Source organism: Coregonus clupeaformis, chromosome 33 (assembly GCF_020615455.1).
Source record: "Coregonus clupeaformis isolate EN_2021a chromosome 33, ASM2061545v1, whole genome shotgun sequence".
Taxonomy (NCBI): domain Eukaryota; kingdom Metazoa; phylum Chordata; class Actinopteri; order Salmoniformes; family Salmonidae; genus Coregonus; species Coregonus clupeaformis.
The window spans coordinates 28202473-28224563 of record NC_059224.1 but is presented as its reverse complement, the minus strand read 5'-3'; the positions used below and the strand labels follow the sequence as shown (position 1 = coordinate 28224563).

The window sequence follows — 22091 nt, the reverse complement described above, 5'->3', positions numbered from 1 at the left end:
GGGCAATACTGAGTAGTTTGCTCTGGAACCTTAACCCAGAGACCAGCGTTGCCTTGAGATGTCTTTGCCTTTTGCGATCTAAGGGCCTTTCTTCTCTCTCTTCAGCATCCTCAAACCATTCTGGGAACATGAATAAGGCTCACCTTTTAGCAGTTATTGGAGCTTAATGTTAAGACTGATACATTTAGCAAACATATTCGTAGCTAGCGGTAAGTAGGTCTAGGCCAACTCTTGGGTCCTTCAGCTCATGTTTCAGGCTGACTACTAAGCAGCCAGTGTTATATTGGGTTCTTCCCGTCAGTGATGAATGCATCCATCTGCAATCACTGATTCAGCATTCACAATGCATTGTAAAAAAACAAACCATTTTGTACTGCTCTGTGCTTTTTTAGTGCTGTCTTATTAATTAGCCCAGTCACTGTCACTATGTAAACATCTCATCCAAAAGAACCACACATTGACCTAACCTAGGGAGGTGGGGATGGATGATGGTAATAACACATGGAGCCTAAGATAATGGTTAGGGAGCAGAGGGTAGCCTTTTAAAGAGGGAGGATATGGGTTTTGGGAAACGGCTAGACTTGTGATGAAAGAAAAATAAAATGACAGGCAGCAGCAATACTTTGATGAGTCTGCAATCAATACATAACTTTGACTTGAATATTTTTTACTATTGTCAGTGCATTTCGTTTGCGTTCTATTTTAAACAGAACACATACGCATAAGTCAGTTCATCTCTCTCTCTCTTTTTTAAAGAGAATCCTGGAAGAATGCTGAGTAAGCTCATTCCCAAGCCCTTGGCTATACTACATGGCTGTAGGGTCCGTGCTGCAGGAGCTGACGGTGCTGCGCCTGCCAGGCTGCGTGAGAGAGAGAGAATGGATGGAGGCTATATGGGAGGTAGTCCTGGGTTCCTCTCAGGTCAAATGGAGGGGAGAATCCATTATGGAATGATGACACCACTGCACGCTTCTCTGCCAAAGCCATCTCACCCGCTGAGACCATGGGACCGCAGACACAGTCTCTCTCTCTGTGTCTCTCTGTGTGTCTGTCTCTCTCTCTCTCTCTGTCTCTGTCTCTGTCTCTGTCTCTCTCTCTCTCTCTCTCTCTCTCTCTCTCTCTCTCTCTCTCTCTCTCTATCTCTCTCTCTCTTCACATGTGGCTGGCTAGATTGCCGCACTAACACCAGATAGGCAGAGAACTTTTAGCTTTCTCCCGTAATCATTTGTCAAAACAATTATGGAAATGAATTCTGACTCAGCCCTTTATCGCTCGTGAGAAACTTCACGAGCTGGGGTCCTTTCATTCCCACAGAATGCCTTTCAACAAGGGCATTATTATTTTATCTAAAGGATGGATATGATTAGGCCTAAGGTTTATAATGGGTATTGAGCTGAGATCCTGCTGCATAGGCCTCTTATCTCCTTTGAGAAATGAGAATGCGATTGAAGGATTGCAGGGGAGGTTACAATAGGAAACCAGAAATCCCTGGTGGTTTTGTCTTTTCTTGAATAAACCTTTGATAAAAATGTTGTCCTACCTGGTTGGGTACAATGTGTTGCATTTGCTCTCATTTGATGGAGAGCTGTAACAGACAATCTGAATAGTGATAACAAAAGAAGTCTGTTTGAAAGTTAACATTTTATAAGCATTTTAGCATATCAAAAACACTGGCAAGTTGGCAACATTTAAGAACTTCATAGTCCATCCCATGTTTTCACCCTGGTGTATAAAATATGGATATCATTATCTGAAAAAGGCATTTTATTTTCCGTTTCTTCTCTATCTTATTCTGATGACAGGCTTTTGTACTAAGTAAACAAGGATTATCAAAAGTATTCAACTGTTCAACGTGGTGAATTATTGACTGTGTGTATCTGGTGAGAAAACAAATAGCCTTATTCCGTAGGGCAGCAGCCCAGAGCCAGCACCCTGTATCAGTAGGGGAAAGATTAGGGGACATTTCTCATGGCTCTGAAACTGTAAATATAAAACTCATTTTCTCCCAAAATCAATTTTGTAGTCAGATTATCCGGGCTTTCAGTTGGAAGTAATTTTTGGGAGTAAAGGTCAGCCACTCACTCAACTGTCAATCATGCGTCTCATAAGTGCTTTGACACTGCAGTCAGACAGTTAATGTAATGATAAACCTTTTATTTTCAGGATAATGCTAACATATCATCATACAAAGCTTGAACTTTCTTGCTGATGTACATTAAGGCTACTTTTATCTCCTGAACCTGAGAAGAATGCTAACACGTCACCATACAGGTTTTTGCTGAGGGACATTTACTTCCATCTCCAGCACCTGTTCAAAGCCATTGGATATGCGTTTGTTCTATCCTGTCTCCCATTCAAATGTTCTTCCTGCCTCCACAGGTGATCTACGCCCTCAACACCAAGAACGACGAGCACGAGGCGGCCATCCAGATACTGAAGGAGGCGCATGAGGAGGAGGTGCAGCAGATCCTGTCGGAGACGCGGGAGAAGATCATGCAGTACAAGGGCAAGATCAGCGACGAGATGGACCTGAAGCAGCGCATCCAGTCGCTGGAGGAGTCCATGGAACTGCATGAGCGCATGAAACGCCAGGCCCTCACCGAGTTCGAGACCTACCGGCAGCGCGTGGAGGACATGCAGCTGTGCACCGAGGCCCAGCACACACAGCGTGTGGTCACCATGTCCCGCGAGGTGGAGGAGATGCGGCGCTCGTTCGAGGAGAAGCTGCGCTCCTTCGGCACGGCGCAGGCCCAGTTTGAGCAGGAGAAGAAGCTGGCGCTGGAGGAGCTGAAGGCCAACCATCGGCAGGAGGTGTCAGAGCTGCTCCGCAGCCACCAGAGCCAGAACCAGAACTACAGCAAGGACCAGGAGAAACTGGGCCAGCTGCACAAAGCTGAGGTGGAGTCCCTGTCGGAGCGCGTGGAGGAGGTGAAGGGGGACAAGAAGAGACTGGTAGAGGAGTACGAGGCCAAGCTCAACAAGGCCCAGGCCTTCTACGAGCGCGAGCTGGAGGCCATGAAGCGCACGCAGCAGCTCACCGCAGACAACCTGCAGGCCTGGAAGAAGACTGAGGCAGAGCTGCGGAGGGAGTTCCAGATGCAGGAGGCAGCATTGCAGAAGACCCTGGGGAAGCTGCGCTCCGAGCTGCAGAGGGTGCAGGAGGAGGCACGGGAACACAGGGAGAAGTCCCACAAGTTGCAGGCCTCGCTCACTGCAGCCGAGAGCAACATCAAGGTAATAGAGGCTGTGGAGATACCCCACTGTGGCTTAAATGTCCCAATGAAAGGCCCCAAAGCTATTAGTCTTAAAGAGATACACATGTCAACTTCATAGAATAAAGATATGTAGCTAGCATTGATGTTGTATTATTACGGTAATCTTTCGTTTAGCCCAGAAAGCATTTAATACAGGTAACTGCCAAAATAAAGGAAACACCAACATAAAGTGTCTTGATAGGGCGTTGGGCCACCACAAGCCGCCAGAACGCCGCTCCAGAATGTCCTATATGTATTCAGTTAAGTTGAGCTCTGTTGACTGAGCCACACACACCCTTTAAACCACCTTTGCTCCTTTGAAACCCATCTTTCAAAGTCACTGAGATGTCTTCTAGCCAAGGTAGCCAAAATAATGGGCAACTTTTTATACATGACTCTAAGCGTGATGGGATTTTAATTGCTTAATTAATTCAGGAAGTGTTTCCTTTATTTTGGGAGCACCTGCTTTTAGTATCCCTCATTTACTCAAATGTTTCCTTTATTTTGGCAATTACCTGAGTGTCAATCCTGAAAATCCCAGTATGATTTAATTGTCATTTAATAACACTGGTTACTACAGATATTCCCTTTCAGTAAACCAAAGACCTAGCTAGCTAATTTATCTGACTGTGTTTTATGGATAGCTCCCAGGAGCCCTTCCAGTCAGTTTAGTATGAGATGGGTGCCTACTGCTTATCAGGAAGGCAGGTGTGACACGATGATATCAGCCATGCCGCCGCAATTTGATTTTTCATTAAGAGAAACAAAACAAACTGAGAGGGCGATTAAAGCATGTCCTCTCTCCCTGAACAGCTCATTACACATACACCTGCACCTGCTCATCAGGGAAATCACACCCTACGGACCAGTCAGAATGGGAAATCACACCATACTAGACAATGCAAAATGCACCCCCTGTTTCACTCACTTCCAGATGTTTATTTTACTGTAGCTACATTTTGTGTCCCTCTACAAAGAATGCAGACTTAATTTAGGCCTAGTGAATGGCAGACAATTTGGGGAATGAAAGCCGGGCTGTAAAATTAGTCTACATTTGCCGCTTAAGATACTCCATCTTATCTTCAAATAGATTTTGGGCAAGACTTCTGTGGTTTACACCCAGATATTCATATTCCGTTAGTGAGATGGATTTTTGCTTGAGGAAATATAGTCCCTTAATCTATTAATTTAAAAAACATCAACTCCTCCATACAGATTTATCAGAAAAAGGTTTAAAACCCGCCAAACGAGTCAAGATATTAATTAGAACTCCACTTGCAAATGGGCTTTATTCCCATGGGAAATGTAAAGCTAAGTGACTATTTCAAGGCCATTCCAATGTATTACTTCATAAGGAAGGAGTCCCTGAGAGCAGTAGACAACATGCACTATGCTGTAAACGCTGTCCAATTAAGAATGAAAGTGGCTGTTATCTCTACAGAGAGTGCAAATGCAGGAATTAAAAAAGAGAGTGATGGTGATAAGAGAGAAGGAGAAAGAAAGAGAGAAAGTTAAATGATAATTAGAGAGTATGAGTGAGTGAGTCATAAATACTGTTTTCTTGTTTAGGGAGAGTGTATGAACACAGGTCAGTGAGTTGACCCTGTGCTATGTGTGTCTGTGCCTCAGAAGTGTAGGCTAACCTGTGCTCTGTGTCTGTGCTCCAGGACTTGAGCAAACAGCTGGACGAGGTGACGCAAGATGCCGAGATCGTGGAGATCCGACAGAAGGAAGCAGAGTGTGAGCTGGAGGCCACCAGAGATCGTGTGCAGCAGCAGGCCACAGAGATCCTCCTCAAAGCCAGTGAGTTAGCCTGCCACCCTCCTCCCCACCTCCTCTCTGTTAGCCTTCTTAACCTACCGGTACACTCTACACTCTCCTTCTCTTCCCCTCTTCCTCCTCCTCCTCTCTTCTTTTCCTCCTCCTACAGACAGACTATGCACCCTCCTCTCCTCCTTCATCCTCTCTCTGTTACAACCCACAGTACTACACTACCTGAAAAACACTAGTGAATATTGGCCTACTCCACTCTTGGTCCTACATGATTCCCACCAATATTGAAGTCTATGTACACAGTATCTCAGCAAGTCATGAAATAATGTTGGTTCAAATTTACCAGCCTTTGCACCATTTTGCATCTGTTATTTTCAGGAAAATAAAAAAGTATATTTGGTTTTATGCCCTTCTGAAAATAACAGGCGCACAGGCTCAAACCTATATAGGCTTCCATCTGTCTATTCACAATTATCTGTCACGCGGCTCTCTTTTCATTCACTGGAGGTAGGTAGCTCGAGCTCCAGCTAACGTACCTGTTGACAGGAGATTGTGCTGTGACAGATCACCTCCCGGTATCCCAGCAACAGAGGTCCAGTGTGCTCTGCAGCCTAGCCCCAGCTCTGCTCCGAGACCTCTTCACTCCCCTGGCTCTGGAATGTACCCTGATGGGGATAGAGCTCGCCTACACCCTCACCTAACTCTTACATAGCCCATCAACATCTGGTGTGGTTCAAAAATGCCTCTCATGCCATGGTCAAGATATACAACAAGGACAGAGAGAAAACAACATGTTTGCCTTTGTGTCTGTGGAATTTTCCGTGGTGCCTATTGTGTAGCTGTGTAGTACTGTATCTGCAGGTCCATGTTTGGCATCACACCCAGAGATGCTGCTGCTGGGAACACTATCCTCTTAGCTTTGCATTTGTTGGAGAAAGAGTAGTAGCCTCACGGCTACTTAGACTTATCTGAATTGCTGTAACATAACTGTTTAATGGTGAAATGGTGTATCCCTGCTTTAATGGTATTCATAAGCCCAAGGATGTGAAAGCCGTGTTCGAATTAATGATGCCTAGTTTAAGTCGTGCTGCACTGTTTATGGTCTATACTGTGGCGAGCCCTAGTGTAGACTCTTACTAGTGATGTCTTGCATCAGTATTTCATCTGGCAGTGCCTGGCTGGGATTCAAAGAGCCTGTGTGGACCAACTCAAACATTGTCCCAGAAGGATAAGCACACTTTAAACCATATGAAGTACTGGCTCACTGAAATATCAATGTTTAAACAGTGCATTGACACAACTCTATGGTAATACTGCTGCAACGGGTAACCTCATTCTACACTGAACAAAAATATAAACGCAACATGTAAAGTGTTGCTCCCATGTTTCATCAAAAGCATTTTTCTCTCAAATTGTGTGCACAAATTTGTTTACATCCCTGTTAGTGAGCATTTCTCCTTTGCCAAGATAATCCATCCGTCTGACAGGTGTGGCATAACAAGAATCTGATTAAACAGCATGATCATTACACATGTACCCCTTGTGCTGGGGACAATAAACAGCCAATCTAAAATGTGCAGTTTTGTCACACAACACAATGCCACAGATGACTCAAGTTTTGAGTGAGCGTGCAATTGGCATGCTGACTGCAGGAATATCCACCAGAGCTGTAGCCAGAGAATTGAATGTTAATTTCTCTACCATAAGCCGCCTCCAACGTCGTTTTAGAGAACTTGGCAGTACATCCAACCTGCCTCACAACCGCAGACCATGTGTATGTGTTAAGATAATTTATTAACTAACTATTTCAGTGTCTCGGTGCGTCTCCCAAAAGGTTGTAAGGCTTTTGGATCAAGAAACGGACAGAGCTCCCAGTCTGCAATAGTCAGGTCGTCTTTATTCAGAGAATTCTGCCCAGAGAATTCTGTTATCACAATTTCAGAGTCCATCTTTTATACACACACGTCATACAAAAATCCCACCCCGCTTTAGGCGGGCTGTATTTTTCCACTGTACACATCTTGTAAGCACACACCTGGGTTTAGCTCATGTGATTTTCCTCTGCTCTCCTGACCATCAGGTCACACACACACACACACACACACACACACACACACACACACACACACACACACACACGCACACACATGTTCTTATCATAGTCTACTCCTTGCTCAGGCAGGCTGCATTCTTTAGTTATCGCCGGTCTCACAATATCCTGCAAGCCTTTTTTCACTCCCCTTTCCCTTTGTGTTTTGGGAACCAGTCTCCTGTTATTGGTTTCAGTCGTTTTGCACTTCTGCTTGCCTAATTACAAGACACAAATACTCTGTTGCTGTGATATAAATAAATTTGATTAACTCGCTAAGCTCTAGTCTACTAATTAGTCATACATTATTAGTTTAATTGAGGGTGTGACATTTTAGTAATGTCTTACTCACACATTTCTTTATCAGTATGGTGTCGTGTGGGCGAGAGATTTGCTGATGTCAACATTGTGAACAGAGTGCCCCATGGTAGCAGTGGGGTTATGGTATGGGCAGGCATAAGCTACGGACAACGAAAACAATTGCATTTTATCGATGGCAATTTGAATGCACAAAAATACCATGACGAGATCCTGAGGCCCATTGTTTAAGGTATCTTTGACCAACAGATGCATATCTGTATTCCCAGTCATGTGAAATCCATAGATTAAGGCCTAATGAATTTATTTCAGTTGACTGATTTCCTCATATGAACTGTAACTCAGTCAAATCTTTTAAATTGTTGCATGTTGAGTCTATATTTTTGTTCAGTATAATAACACTGTCTGGCTGGACAGGTCACATTGGCAGCCTGCAGGCCACTCAGATGACCCACGAGGCAGCCATCCGGGACCTGGAGTCTGAGAAATCTCGTCTGAAGGACAAGGTGATGCGTCTAGAGGAGGAACGCGGGGCCCTCCAGAACAAGACCCACGCACTAGATGACAGGCAGAGGCAACAGATTCTATCCCTGGAGAAGGTGAGCCTTCAGTGGGATGGAGGGAACTATATGTCTGCCTCTCTGGAGCCTAGAGTTGTTTGAGGACAGACTGTTATTCTGCACCAGCTCTTCCAATAAGGAAATATTAGGTTAAAGTGCTCATGGCTTCACTGGCACCTCAGCTGTTGCAGTGCCTAAATCCACTCCTCCGTGTTTAAATCACAAAACTCAACATCTTGGAAAGAGAAATTACTGGACAAAAAAATAGCACTTTTGTTAACATTTAGCTGAGTACTTTGATTTAGCAAAGACTACGGTTTTGGTATAAATAGACATCAATTTTGCGTCACAGTTCGCTTCATTTTGAGTCAATGATTATTTATGTTGTATCTCAGCTATTAGCCATGGCTGTTTCTTCCAATACAGTCACCACTTTGCTCAAAGCCATGCTTTCTGGTTGGAAAATAGCATTTCACTTCAATTATTGATGTCAGAGTACACAACAACCCAAAAATATTTTACGACTAAGCATTTAGTTTGCTCCTTGGGAAGTCCCCCCTTGCTCTCAGGAGTTACAGACCCCTCAAATATGCATTGCCTCTGAACTCACAAAACTACAAATTGTTATGCTGCTGAGCCAGTCAAATTTGACCAACCTTTTAAAAAGAACATCCAAAAAGGTCACATTATTTACGAACAGTTGCTCAGAAGACAAACTGTAGTTCCCCCGTAAATGTCAAGCATGATCTATTTTCCATTCTGCATTTCCATTATGGTAAAATGCACAGTTGAATCTTTCACCATATGCCGTTCTGAATATGTAATATGCTCTCAAGATAGGGAGAGTGTTGTGTTGACATTGGTGTGTCTTAATGACAATTCCCCCCAGCCACATTCACTGCAATGCTGTAGCCTGAAAAACTGAGAGCGATGTTCTCACCTCTCCAGTTCCCAGGAAATCTCTGTTCTGTTTGTCATTACCATAGCCTTGAGTTAGGTGTTACTATGACAACTTGCTGTGAACGGAGGTGTGAGTACATTGTGCAGTGATCCACTGGGCTGCTGGCACTCTCTCTCTCTCTCTCTCTCTCTCTCTCTCTCTCTCTCTCTCTCTCTCTCTCTCTCTCTCTGTCTCTGTCTCTCTCTCTCTCTCTCTCTGTGTCTCTCTCTCTCTCTCTCTGTCTCTCTCTCTCTGTCTCTCTCTCTCTCTCTCTGTCTCTCTCTCTCTGTCTCTCTCTCTCTCTCTCTGTCTGTCTGTCTGTCTGTCTGTCTGTCTGTCTGTCTGTCTGTCTCTGTCTCTCTCTCTCTCTCTCTCTCTCTCTCTCTCTCTCTCTCTCTCTCTCTCTCTCTCTCTCTCTCTCTCTCTCTCTCTCTCTCTCTCTCTCTCTCTCTCTCTCTCTCTCTCTCTCTCTCTCTCTCTCTCTCTCTCTCTCTCTGTCTCTCAATTCAATTTCAATTTCAATTTAAGGGCTTTCTCTCTGTCTCTCTCTCTCTGCCTCTCTCTCTCGCTCTCTCTGCCTCTCTCTCTCTCTGTCTCTCCCTCTGTCTCTCCCTCTGTCTGTCTGTCTGTCTCTCTCTCTCTCTCTCTCTCTCTCTCTCTCTCTCTCTCTCTCTCTCTCTCTCTCTCTCTCTCTCTCTCTCTCTCTCTCTCTCTCTCTCTCTCTCTCTCTCTCTCTCTCTCTCTCTCTCTCTCTCCTTGTTTGATAATACAGGCCTCCCTCTCCGTTCGTTTTGGCTGGCTGCTTGAGCTTCATCTCTGAATGGGAATGTGTCAGAGGGGATTTGAAGCATCTTTAGGCTGTCACTTTTTTCCACAACAAAACACCGACAGACAGACAGCGAGACTGAAAAGCAGAACAGCCGTTCATGTGTTACCTGTGTGTTACTGACTCAAATAGATGCTCACTCAAATTACCAAGGAAATGTAAATAAGACAGTAATGAGCTTAGCATTCTGCTCACAGCTGGTTTTAATTAAACTAGAATCAAGCGTCTTAGATAAACACATAGGGCTGACAGTCATGGTGTTGTCTCTGTGTGTGTTGTTCCGTCAGACTCTACGGGAGGAGAAGCAGGTGTATGAGAAGGAGATGCTGAACATGCGTACCAAATACGAGGACGACACCGCCCACTTCAAAGAGTCACAGACCCGGGCGCTGGAGGAGCTGTCGAAAAAACACTGGACTACCCTGGAGAACACACAGACTACTGCCGAGAAGGAGAAGAGCCGGCTACTGGCCGTGAGTTACACACACACACACACACACCTCTAGTAACACAGCACTGCACCTACGCAACACACACACTGCGGTGAAACTACAGCTATACACTGCTGCAATGGGATGGGATTAACATACACAGCAGTACACTGCAGTACACACTTGAAATGATCAGGCCAGGTTTTGTAATGTTTTGTCACTCATTTTGTGGCACAGAGTCTCCATGGATTACTGTCCACGCAGCCAGAGACAGTAGCCGCAGCATCTCCCTTGGAGTCAGAACGTTGAATAAGCGAAAATGTTGTTCCATGTATGCATGGTGTTGAAATATAATTAATAATCATTAAGTCTGATTAAGTACCAATGTAACAATGGATGTGGAAATTGCCTTTTACATTGCAGAACCAGTTTATTGGTTGGTAATTGTATGGTCCTGGGGTCCAAGTGCTTATATTCTGCAGGCCTACCTGATTGAGCTCCTGCTAGACAGATTCGATTTGGTTTCTCAAGGGGAGGCTGTACAGTCTTGCCCTCAACCAGTGTCTGTTCAGATTGGACAGGTTAAGCCTGATACAGAGGCTATTTCTTTTGGGCTATTGCCCGTATATATTTGGTAAATCTACTTGTATATTTTGTATGATATGGCGCTTTCACCATTGGATCACCAAGACTTCTACACTCTGAGCACATCAACCTGCCTTGCCTTCTGCTGATTTCAAGGTCCCTATTTTACAATTACATAGGCTAATCAAAATGTGTTGTTGACTAAATAATGAAAAGGGCTGTCTGGTAGCCGCAATAAATAGACAAAGATTTGTAGTTGAACAAGTCGTTGCATGTATAGATGTTTTTTTTACTTGACTTCAGACTTGACTTGAAAACTTGTGACTCGACTCGACTTGACTTGTTCTTCGAATGCACATATTGGACTTGACCCGTTCTATTTGGGACTCGACTTGAAACTCTGACCTTGTGACTTAAGACTTGCTTGTGACTTGAATAATAGTGACTTGGTCCCACCTCTGGTTTGAAGTAGGTGTTAATCAATCACACAGACACAAATTGCTGGTGGAACCACTGGAAAGAAAGAGAAAGAGTGGGGGAGAGAGAAAGAGAGAGAAAGAGTCAGCGAAAGAGAATCATTACCATGGGCAGAACAGCCTCTCTTTTCTTCAAGCCCCTCCATGTAATTTGCATGCATGAATTCCAGGCTTCGCTGCTCTGATTTGGTTCTGCAGCTTGGCAGCCACTTGTCAAGGCAATCCCACAAGTGTTGAAAACAGCTCTGTGCTGGTGTAGCTTTCAGTATTCTCAAGTGCTGCCTGCCATACACACAGAACAGAAGGGCTGTTATTATGGATGGCTAGTGGTTTGAAATCACATGAAAACAGATTGGTTATAATGGTTGACAACAGCCCCATCAAAAACATGTCCTATTTCCTTGCTGTCTGACAGCAGTAATGTGTGTTTGTCACAAGTCTCCCTCAGCTTTTAGGGCCGTGTTTTGCTCAGATCATGTTTAGGTCTTCTTCTCTTTCCATCCATCTCTGTATGAGAGCCCAGTGCTGTCTGTCTCTGTACCTCCACTGAGTCTCTGTATCCCAGGCTTTGTCTCTGTATCCCAGGCTGTGTCTCTGTATCCCAGGCTGTGTCTCTGTATCCCAGGCTGTGTCTCTGTATCCCAGGCTGTGTCTCTATATCCCAGGCTGTGTCTCTGTATCCCAGGCTGTGTCTCTGTATCCCAGGCTGTGTCTCTGTATCCCAGGCTGTGTCTCTGTATCCCAGGCTGTGTCTCTATATCCCAGGCTGTGTCTCTGTATCCCAGGCTGTGTCTCTGTATCCCAGGCTGTGTCTCTGTATCCCAGGCTGTGTCTCTGTATCCCAGGCTGTGTCTCTGTATCCCAGGCTGTGTCTCTATATCCCAGGCTGTGTCTCTGTATCCCAGGCTGTGTCTCTATATCCCAGGCTGTGTCTCTGTATCCCAGGCTGTGTCTCTGTATCCCAGGCTGTGTCTCTGTATCCCAGGCTGTGTCTCTGTATCCCAGGCTGTGTCTCTGTATCCCAGGCTGTGTCTCTGTATCCCAGGCTGTGTCTGTGTGTCCCAGGTTGTGTCTAGGGTTGGGCGGTATCTAGATTTTCATACCGTCATACTGTTTCTGTACCATATTGAGGTATACGGTATTACCGGAAGTGCACACAAGGGGCGCTATAACATTTTGTTTGTTTGTTTTTATTAGGCAACAGGGATCTTGTAACCAAGAAGCTTGATCTTGACATCTAGCCACTTAGCTAGCAAGTTAGCAGTCCAAATGCAAAGCTGGAGCCCTGAGCTGGATATCATTTATTTGACACATCTTAGATTTCTTATAGTTATACTTAACTTATATTTATAAACAGTGGTGTAGCACGCACCCCTGCGTCTACGCGGGATATTGAAAATCATACTGTATTGAAAATCATACCCCCGGTATACTGTATAAGCAGTATATCGCCCAAGCCTAGCTATGTTTGTATCTCAGGCTGTTCTCTGTATCCCAGGATGTGTCTCTATATCTCTATATCTTAGGCTGTGTCTGTGTCTCAGTCCAGAATATTCTCTGTGTGTGTCAGGGCCCAGTGCTCTGCTGCCTCAGCTCCAGTCCTGCAGGCGGCCAGGGAGGCGGCCAGGGAGTGGCTCTGTATCCGGCCTAGCACCCACGCCTCATTAACCACTACAATGAAAACTCATCTCCCCACACCGCCGTGCGTTGCTCAGCCCAACCACTCACACACAGTTCCAGGACCTACTTCAGCCTGGGCCGAGGTGTTGGAGACTGCTGACATGCACCCTCGACATCGATTCTGCACCTCACTACAGAAAACCCTGCTCTTACTCCATTAAATAATGAAAATATGTTCTATCTGCTTGAAAACATCTGCCGCAGTGACATGACTAAACTGTCTGTTTTGATAACATATTAAATTAAATCACTAAAAAGACATGCACGATTGACTCAGCCAAAATGCAATCTGTCATCTTTATCCTTCTCGGCGGCTGCCAAAGGCTTCAGTCAACTGAACCCCTCCAACATGGTTGCATTATTGAGTCTTTTTGTACCGTAATTTTCGGACTATAAGCCGCGCCTTTTTTCAAATTTTTCGACCCTGCGGCTTATATATACGGTGCGGCTAATCTATGGATTTTTACAGCTAACGGCCACTAGAAGACCTCCTAAATCTATGGATTTTACAGGTTACAGTCCACCAACTTTAACTCTATGGGCTCTATGACCGGTCCGCGCCCCCCACCTTTTAAGCGGTGGGCTCCAGCAGGAAAAGCTGGAGGCCAGAAAAGAGTGAGACAGGTAGCGCGCAAAAGTAAAAGTGGAACCGAGAGTGGTACGAGAGACAGAACGAGAGACAGAACGAGAGCAAGACAGACAGACATTACGATAGCGAGACAGTTTGTCTCTTTCCCGACAATCCCCTCTGTGCACGAACCCTTACATATGGTAATTAAACATTAAAACACCTGCGGCTTATAGTCCAGTGCGGCTTATATATGTACGCATCATTCAATATCATTCAATTTAGCTGCTGCGGCTTATACTCCGGTGCGCCTTATAGTGCGGAAAATACGGTAATTAAAAAAACGTCCGTATAACAGATATTGGGTTGAGCCGCTGTAATTAGGCTTGTTTATATCAGGACTGGTCAACCTAACACCATTGTTTGGAGTTAAAAGCCTTTTCAGCTAAAAAAAACAAGACTGTCTGTACCGGCCCATGATGGCTGCTTGAAGGAAGGGAAGCTAGGGAAGGTGACTCCTCTCAGGAAGGATGACAGAGGCTCTCCTCAGACACATTGGAAAGTGTGTGCGTGTGCGTGTGTGTGTGCGTGTGTGCGTGTGTTTCTGGCACACAAATCAGCCTGGTCATTCTACATTGTCAACACACTTTCCAGTGGCAGCTCAGATCTCCCTGTTTAGCCTTATTGTTTTAAATAGGAGGAAATGGAGGTAGCGACCACTCTTGTTCCTCCACCAGGATGGTATTTGAGTTCCCGGGGTGTCTAATTTGCATAAGCCAATAGCAGAGGAAGACAGACACCTCACTGGCTGCTTCCAGGAACCTTATCTCAGGCAGACAAATGTTGGTTGCTCCCCTTTGTCAGGACGAAGGTGGAGGTCTCCGAGACAGAACGGAGAAATGCTTTAATGTCATTGATTAGACTAGCGCCCAGAGAGAAAAAGAAAGAGAATACACTGCTGCTTATCATATCCTCTCCGCTCCTCACTCAAATGGAGATGCAGAACGGGGTGAGAGAGAGCAGATAGATCATGTAGAAGAGGGCTTATGTTTGTGCGGTGGTGAGTCAGAGTCGCAATGAGCAGCTCGACGCGGCGGCTGAGGTCCTATTTTGGGCGAACTCCCCCAGGCTCTTCCTCCTCTTCCCTCTACGTAGAGCACAGCAAGAGAAGGAGGAAGGAAAGACAATTTGTCATCCTTCGGTCCCAAGACGTGGTCATGAGTCACCTCCCTGGCTGGTGTCGCCAAGGTGTGGGAAGGACCTTTACTGTGGACACTGAGGTAGAACTAGTGACTAGTCAAACTACCATGGGCGACTGACAGTGTAGACTTTGTGTGGCACAAACTTTTTGATGTTTTGAAGAGTATGCACTATCCAAGAACTGTGCGCAAGGTGAACTCAGAGACTTTCTTCAAAGCCGCCACACACACACACACACACTACCCTTGACACCCAGTGGGAAAAAATTGGGTAAAATGCTAATGAGATTAAAGGCATAATGTCTTGACTCTTGTTGTGGAGGGATGGTATCATGAAAAATAGATAAGCTCCTATTTGCATATGTGTGTGCTTTGGAAGACGAGAGCTCTAAATGATGTACTCTTTTCAACCACACATGCATAAAGTGTGCAGAGCAGTCCTCTCTGAATAAGGTGGAACTATACATTATTCAGTTAGCCTTACTTAGTGCACCATGCTGACAACTTTGCTGCTCACACAGATACAGTGCTATGAAAAAGTATTTGCCCCCTTTCTAATTTTCTCTACTTCTGCATATTTGTGATACTGAATGTTATCAGATCTTCAACCAAAACCTAATATTAGATAAAGGGAACATAAGTGAACAAATAACACAACAATTACATATTTATTTCATAAACAAAGTTATGCAACACCCAATTCCCCTGTGTGAAAAAGTAATTGGCCCCTTACACTCAATGACTGGTTGGACGACATGGTTCCAGTAATGCCTGGCGAAAACCAAACTCTGCATTCCACAGTAAGAACATCATACCAAAGGTCAAGCATGGTGGTGGTGGTGTGATGGTTTGGGGATGCTTTGCTGCCTCAGGACCTGGACGACTTGCCTTAATAGAAAGAACCATGAATTCTGCTCTGTATCAGAGAATTCTACAGGAGAATGTCAGACCATCCGCCTGTGAGCTGAAGCTGAAGCGCAGCTGGGTCATGCAGCAAGACAATGATCCAAAACACACAATCAAGTCTACATGAAAATGGCTAAAAAGCAACAAATTGGAAGTTTTGGAATGGCCTAGTCAAAGTCCAGACCTAATCCCAATTGAGATGTTGTGGCAGGACTTGAAACGAGCAGTTCATGCTTGAAAACCCACACGTCACTGAGTTAAAGCAGTTCTGCATGGAAGAGTGGGCCAAAATTTCTCCACAGCGACGTGAGAGACTGATCAACAACTACAGGAAGCATTTGGTTGGAGTCATTGCAGCTAAAGGTGGCACAACCAGTTATTGAGTGTAAGGGGGCAATTACTTTTTCACACAGGGGAATTGGGTGTTGCATAACTTTGTTTATGAAATAAATATGTAATTGTTGTGTTATTTGTTCACTTATGATCCCTTTATCTAATATTAGGTTTTGGTTGAAGATCTGATAACATTCAGTATCACAAATATGCAAAAGTAGAGAAAATTAGAAAGGGGGCAAATGCTTTTTCATAGCACTGTAGATACTGCCTTTTGAGATTGTACTGTTAGGGGTCTTGTCTATTGCATATTCTGTATGATATGTATTCTTTCCATTTTTGGTCATTGGAAAGCATTAAAGGGGCAATCTGCAGTTGCTACATCAATTTTTGGACTTGATATGTACCCAATCATTCTGGAAGAATATAACTTATCAATGCCTCATGAGCTTAGTTCAACTGTCGTACCCCATCAGAACCCAAAATATAAGCTTGTAAACAAGGTAAAGGTAAACAAACTCTGTATAGCCTCAAAACATGGTTAAACTATCATTTTGATATCATGGATAGTCAGTCCTTGCATCCATAGCTCTGTCTATGAATTTGAGAGTGGTTACATTTCTCCAGCCCCATCCCCTCAGCTTTTTACCGAAACAGTGGGGGGAGAACGCTTTTTTATTGTTCGACTGCGGATTGCCTCCTTAAGAGCAGATACTGAGGGAAATGATAATGTATTGTCAATCACCATCTGTATCAGAGGAAGTTAATATTGGAGTGGACATGGTTCACATAGTAGTCTGAGTCACTAGTCGGCTCAATGCATTGACTATTTATTTGGCAGTCATTGATTTAGCTTCAAGGCGTCTACACCAGTACTACACCAGTCATAATGTATGCATGAAAGTGATCAAGTATTCTGTTTTGTAAATTATGTAGGCCTATATGAAGTGTTTTCAATGATGTCCACAGTCGAATGCTCAGCGCTGACATTAACGATGCAGAGCTGTTGAGAATTTCATAAGCAAATCATCGTTTGGTGCAGTAATTACATTTCCATGCCTGGTGCTAAAAATGCCACTGTGCATTTCTTCCATCTCCACTTGGCCTGTCTACTGATCATTTTGTCACTGGGATGTCATCCACTGCCACAATATCCTGCAATGGGAGTGAAATGGCAGACTAGACATCTATCCCATATGAGAAATGTCTGAAGGCCGCATTTGCTCCGTGATATCTCACCGTCACAGCGAGAAATATTTTCTCCCCGAAAATTTAGTTCCAGAATGTGACATTGCCCTTATCAGTGAACGCTGCATAATTTATTTGCTTTATAGACATCCTTGTTCTGAGTGGCCTGACGTTGCATATATAATGAACTCACTCATGTCATCCATTTTCCCAGCAGGATATTAGGCCTTTCCTGCAGTCAATGATTAAAAGTGCCCTCTTTTGCCTCATGGGTGGAATGTTATTAATATTTTTCATAATGTCATAATTAATAAAGATTATATTAAAAAAGATATACAGTTGAAGTCGGAAGTTTACATACACTTAGGTTGGAGTCATTAAAACTCGTTTTTCAACCACTCCACAAATTTCTTGTTAACAAACTATAGTTTTGGCAAGTCGGTTAGGACATCTACTTTGTGCACGACACAAGTAATTTTTCCAACAATTGTTTACAGACAGATTATTTCACTTATAATTCACTGTATCACAATTCCAGTGGGTTGGATGTTCACATACACTAAGTTGACTGTGCCTTTAAACAGCTTGGAAAATTCCAGAAAATGATGTCATGACTTTAGAAGCTTCTGTTAGGCTAATTGACATAATTTGAGTCAATTGGAGGTGTACCTGTGGATGTATTTCAAGGCCTACCTTCAAACTCAGTGCCTCTTTGCTTGACATCATGGGAAAATCAAAAGAAATCAGCCAAGACCTCAGAAAGAAATGGTAGACCATCACAAGTCTGGTTCATCCTTGGGAGCAATTTCCAAACGCCTGAAGGTACCACGTTCATCTGTACAAACAATAGTACGCAAGGATAAACACCATGGGACCACGCAGCCGTCATACCGCTCAGGAAGGAGACGCGTTCTGTCTCCTAGAGATGAACGTACTTTGGTGCGAAAAGTGCAAATCAATCCCAGAACAACAGCAAAGGACCTTGTGAAGATGCTGGAGGAAACAGGTACAAAAGTATTTATATCCACAGTAAAACAAGTCCTAAATCGACATAACCTGAAAGGCCGCTCAGCAAGGAAGAAGCCACTGCTCCAAAACCGGCATAAAAAAGCCAGACTACGGTTTGCAACTGCACATGGGGACAAAGATCGTACTTTTTGGAGTACGATGGTCTGATGAAACAAAAATAGAACTGTTTGGCCATAATGACCATCGTTATGTTTGGAGGAAAAAGGGGGTGCTTGCAAGCCGAAGAACACCATCCCAACCGTGAAGCACGGGGGTGGTAGCATCATGCTGTGGGGGTGCTTTGATGCAGGAGGGACTGGTACACTTCACAAAATAGATGGTATCATGAGGAAGGAAAATGATGTGGATATATTGAAACAACATCTCAAGACATCAGTCAGGAAGTTAAAGCTTGGTCATAAATGGGTCTTCCAAATGGACAATGACCCCAAGCATACTTCCAAAGTTGTGGCAAAATGGCTTAAGGACAACAAAATCAAGGTATTGTAGTGGCCATCACAAAGCCCTGACCTCAATCCTATAGAACATTTGTGGGCAGAACTGAAAAAGCGTGTGCGAGCAAGGAGGCCTACAAACCTGACTCCATTACACCAGCTCTGTCAGGAGGAATGGGCCAAAATTCACCCAACTTATTGTGGGAAGCTTGTGGAAGGCTACCCGAAACGTTTGACCCAAGTTAAACAATTTAAAGGCAATGCTACCAAATACTTATTGAGTGTATGTAAACTTCTGACCCACTGGGAATGTGATGAAATAAATAAAATCCGAAATAAATCATTCTCTCTACTATTATTCTGACATTTCACATTCTTAAAATAAAGTGGTGATCCTAACTGACCTAAGACAGGGAATTTTTACTAGGATTAAATGTCAGGAATTGTGAAAAACTGAGTTTAAATGTATTTTGCTAAGGTGTATGTAAACTTCCGACTTCAACTGTATAAATAATCGGTGTTTCTATTTCAAACAGATTTGTTATATTTCAGTCTTCTGTGATGTATATAAAGTGTAATATTGGGATGCAAACTCAAAATATATTCTTTTTTTAAAGCCAATAACCGTGTTTGTGAGGTGTGTACTTTTGTTTCAAAGTAGATTTGTTTAAGACTAACAAGAATCACTCTGTGTGACCCTGATTTAGCCCATTGCAGTAAAAGGTTAACCACCTGCCCAGGGTTACAACATTAATGTGTCACTTGGGATTGGAGCACACACACACACACACACACACACACACACACACACACACACACACACACACACATACACACACAGTCTCCTAAATTATTACAGCTCCCAATACAAGCCATTCTCTCACAAAAAACACACTGAGTCAATATTACACAAGATTGTTTTACAATGATGCTAACAAAACTCTTATTACTGTGTTAATATGAATAATACCAACCATTGTCCTTTCATGTACTAGTAAATCCCTATAAACTGGCTTCGATTTTCCTCTAAAGGCACAGTTATTGAAGCCATATTTACTAAGTATTTTAGTTAATAAAAATACTCTAATAAGCCTTGTAATGGTTATTGTGCTGGTATTATTATAACAGAGTCTTTCGGGTTTGGCTACAGGAAATGGAGCAGCAGTTTGAGAAGGAGAGGCTCTCATTGGAGGAGCAGGAGAACCATCTCAGACAGCAACTGGACAGCCTGAGGGAGGAGCTCGCCACCAAACTTGAACAAGCCAATCAGGAGGTCAGTCAGGAGCCACCCAACCTAACAGATCTCTCCTCTTGCTCCTCTCATTTTGTCATGACCATTTATTGTAGTCGTCCAGACAAATTGGGATTCTTTCAAGTTTGCTGCTATCGACAGCACGTGATAGAAGATGTATGAGTATGTCTTGGCTCCTTTGAAGTGCAGATTCCCAACTCGTATTTATTACAAAAGGGAAAGTATTTTACTCCTAGGTCATTACAGCTGGTAAAGATTTTAAGGCCTCTCTGAGTACTGAGATGTATGATAGACTTCTAGAGAACGGCTGCTGATGTGTACAGTATGTCTTGGCTCATTTAAGGTGCAGATTCCCAACTCATATTTATTACAAAAGGGAATGTATTTTACTACTAGGTAATTAATAGGAACATTTCACTCCAAAACTATATTTTGGTATTTTTTTCATTAGTCCACTGTTGATATAGTCCCAAAGTGTTTTGCATGTCAGCAGTCAAGTTATCAAGATATTGGACTTTTAAGAAAAAAAGTGTCACCGGCCACATCATCATGATGATGCATTTTGCATCATAAAATGCATTTTGCATCATATGATGCAAAACACATCATCATCATGATGTGGCCAGTGACACTTTGCTTTCCCTTTACAGCTGTTTTTAAAGCTTGTCTGAGTTCTGAAATGTATGATAGATCTGTCCGTCCTGTGTGTAGGTGTTGCGCCTGCAGGAGCTGGTGAAGGAGGGTGAGCAGGGCATGGGTACAGCAGTGGGACACATCACCAACCTGAAGGAGGCCCAGGACAAACTAGTGGAGGAGCTGGACGCTACCAGGGCCAGACTGAGAGAGACCAGCAACCTGCTGACCGCCCTGCAGGTGAGAGTACCAACAATGCATACATATAGACACAAAGGCATGCACACACACACACACACACGTTCTCCCCTGGGCCCTTTGTGGTTCTCCTCATCAGGGAGGCATTGGAGAATCCATCAGCAAACCCTAACGATTTCCCTTCCCCATTCACTCTTCTGACTGGAGATTTATTGATTATATATCAAGTTTATTTATGGGGGGGGGGTACTAAAGCTTATCTGTACTGAATTGATCCCCTAGCCTTGAGTCTATTCCCATACAAAATCCATCACATCCACCTGCTTTGTCCCAGATTCCTATTCTTGATATGCCAAGCAGACTATCCAGCAGCTTTGGATTGGCATACCTAATCAGACTCAGATTCTGAATTCTGTTCTCATCTTTAAAGAGCCCATATGGCATTGGCAGTTCATTAAAGGCTGCTCTTCAGACTGGCTCTCCCATGCCTTTGACCTGCTGTGGCTCCTCTTTCTCTTTCTCTCTCCCTCTTCCCCCCTCTCTCATCTCTCTGGCCCTGCAAAATGAAGCAGGCTCTAGTCTGAATGTCAGGTAAAGTGTGGAGCAGCACTCTGTCACAAATAAGAATTGATGGCAATGGAGCCAAGTGCCTCCTTGGTAGTAGTGTATGTTGAGTCCTGTCCATAGAGGTTTAGAGCCCATGCTCAATTGTCTTGTTTATCATGAGGGCTAATATCATGAACCCTTTCTCTCTTTTTATTCCTGTCTCTCTCTCTTTCTCCTTCCCTCTCTCAGGGAGAGATGGAGGCCCAGAAGAAGCAGCATGAGGCTAAAATCATCACCACTAAAGAGGACGAGAAACTCAAGATGGACAAGATGGCGCTGGAACTGGAGCTCAAGTGGACCGAGACGTTAAGGTATGTGTGTGTGTCCTTGTTTTTGGGTCTGCCTTGGCCCTGGGATGGATTTGATGAGATGTGCCAAGGATGGCGATGGAGAGGGTGAGCGAAAGAGTTCGGCTTAGAGTAACTGAAACAGTCACATTGAGGCGAGGTCCACCATGATACATTAACTCCAGCTCCAGCACCATAGTAATAATACCAGTCCAGGGTTGGTCCCTGATCCCAGCCCAGCAGGAGGTCCTCCTCTCCCTGGCTCTGAGGATTATGAACGGACGGCTTCATTTAGAAAGAGCCAGTGCTGCACCACAGATTATAACCACTGAAATGGACGGTGACCATTGGAGTTATCTTCAGAGGGCTCAAATCCACACAGTTCAAATGAGTAATACGTTAACACTGTACTGTAATACTGTACTTTTGATGTACTGTAGCTAGCTAGGTCACACATTGTGTGCAAAATGAAAGAGGAGTAGGAGGAGATAGGTCCCATGAGAAATAATAATGCCCCAAAATATTT

The 22091-nt window shown here is 44.0% G+C and overlaps 1 protein-coding gene across 7 annotated transcripts in view; it reads left to right on the top strand.

The window, feature by feature from the left end:
- LOC121548950 (protein FAM184A-like) overlaps positions 1–22091 on the top strand; it is a 168131-nt gene that overhangs the window by 96755 nt on the left and 49285 nt on the right. For all 7 annotated transcript variants that reach the window (XM_041860631.2, XM_041860632.2, XM_041860635.2 and 4 more), the window contains 7 exons: positions 2380–3234; positions 4922–5057; positions 7852–8033; positions 10048–10233; positions 19740–19862; positions 20553–20714; positions 21468–21589. In XM_041860631.2, coding sequence (XP_041716565.1) covers positions 2380–3234; positions 4922–5057; positions 7852–8033; positions 10048–10233; positions 19740–19862; positions 20553–20714; positions 21468–21589 — 1766 coding nt within the window. The remainder of the gene's footprint in view (positions 1–2379; positions 3235–4921; positions 5058–7851; positions 8034–10047; positions 10234–19739; positions 19863–20552; positions 20715–21467; positions 21590–22091) is intronic.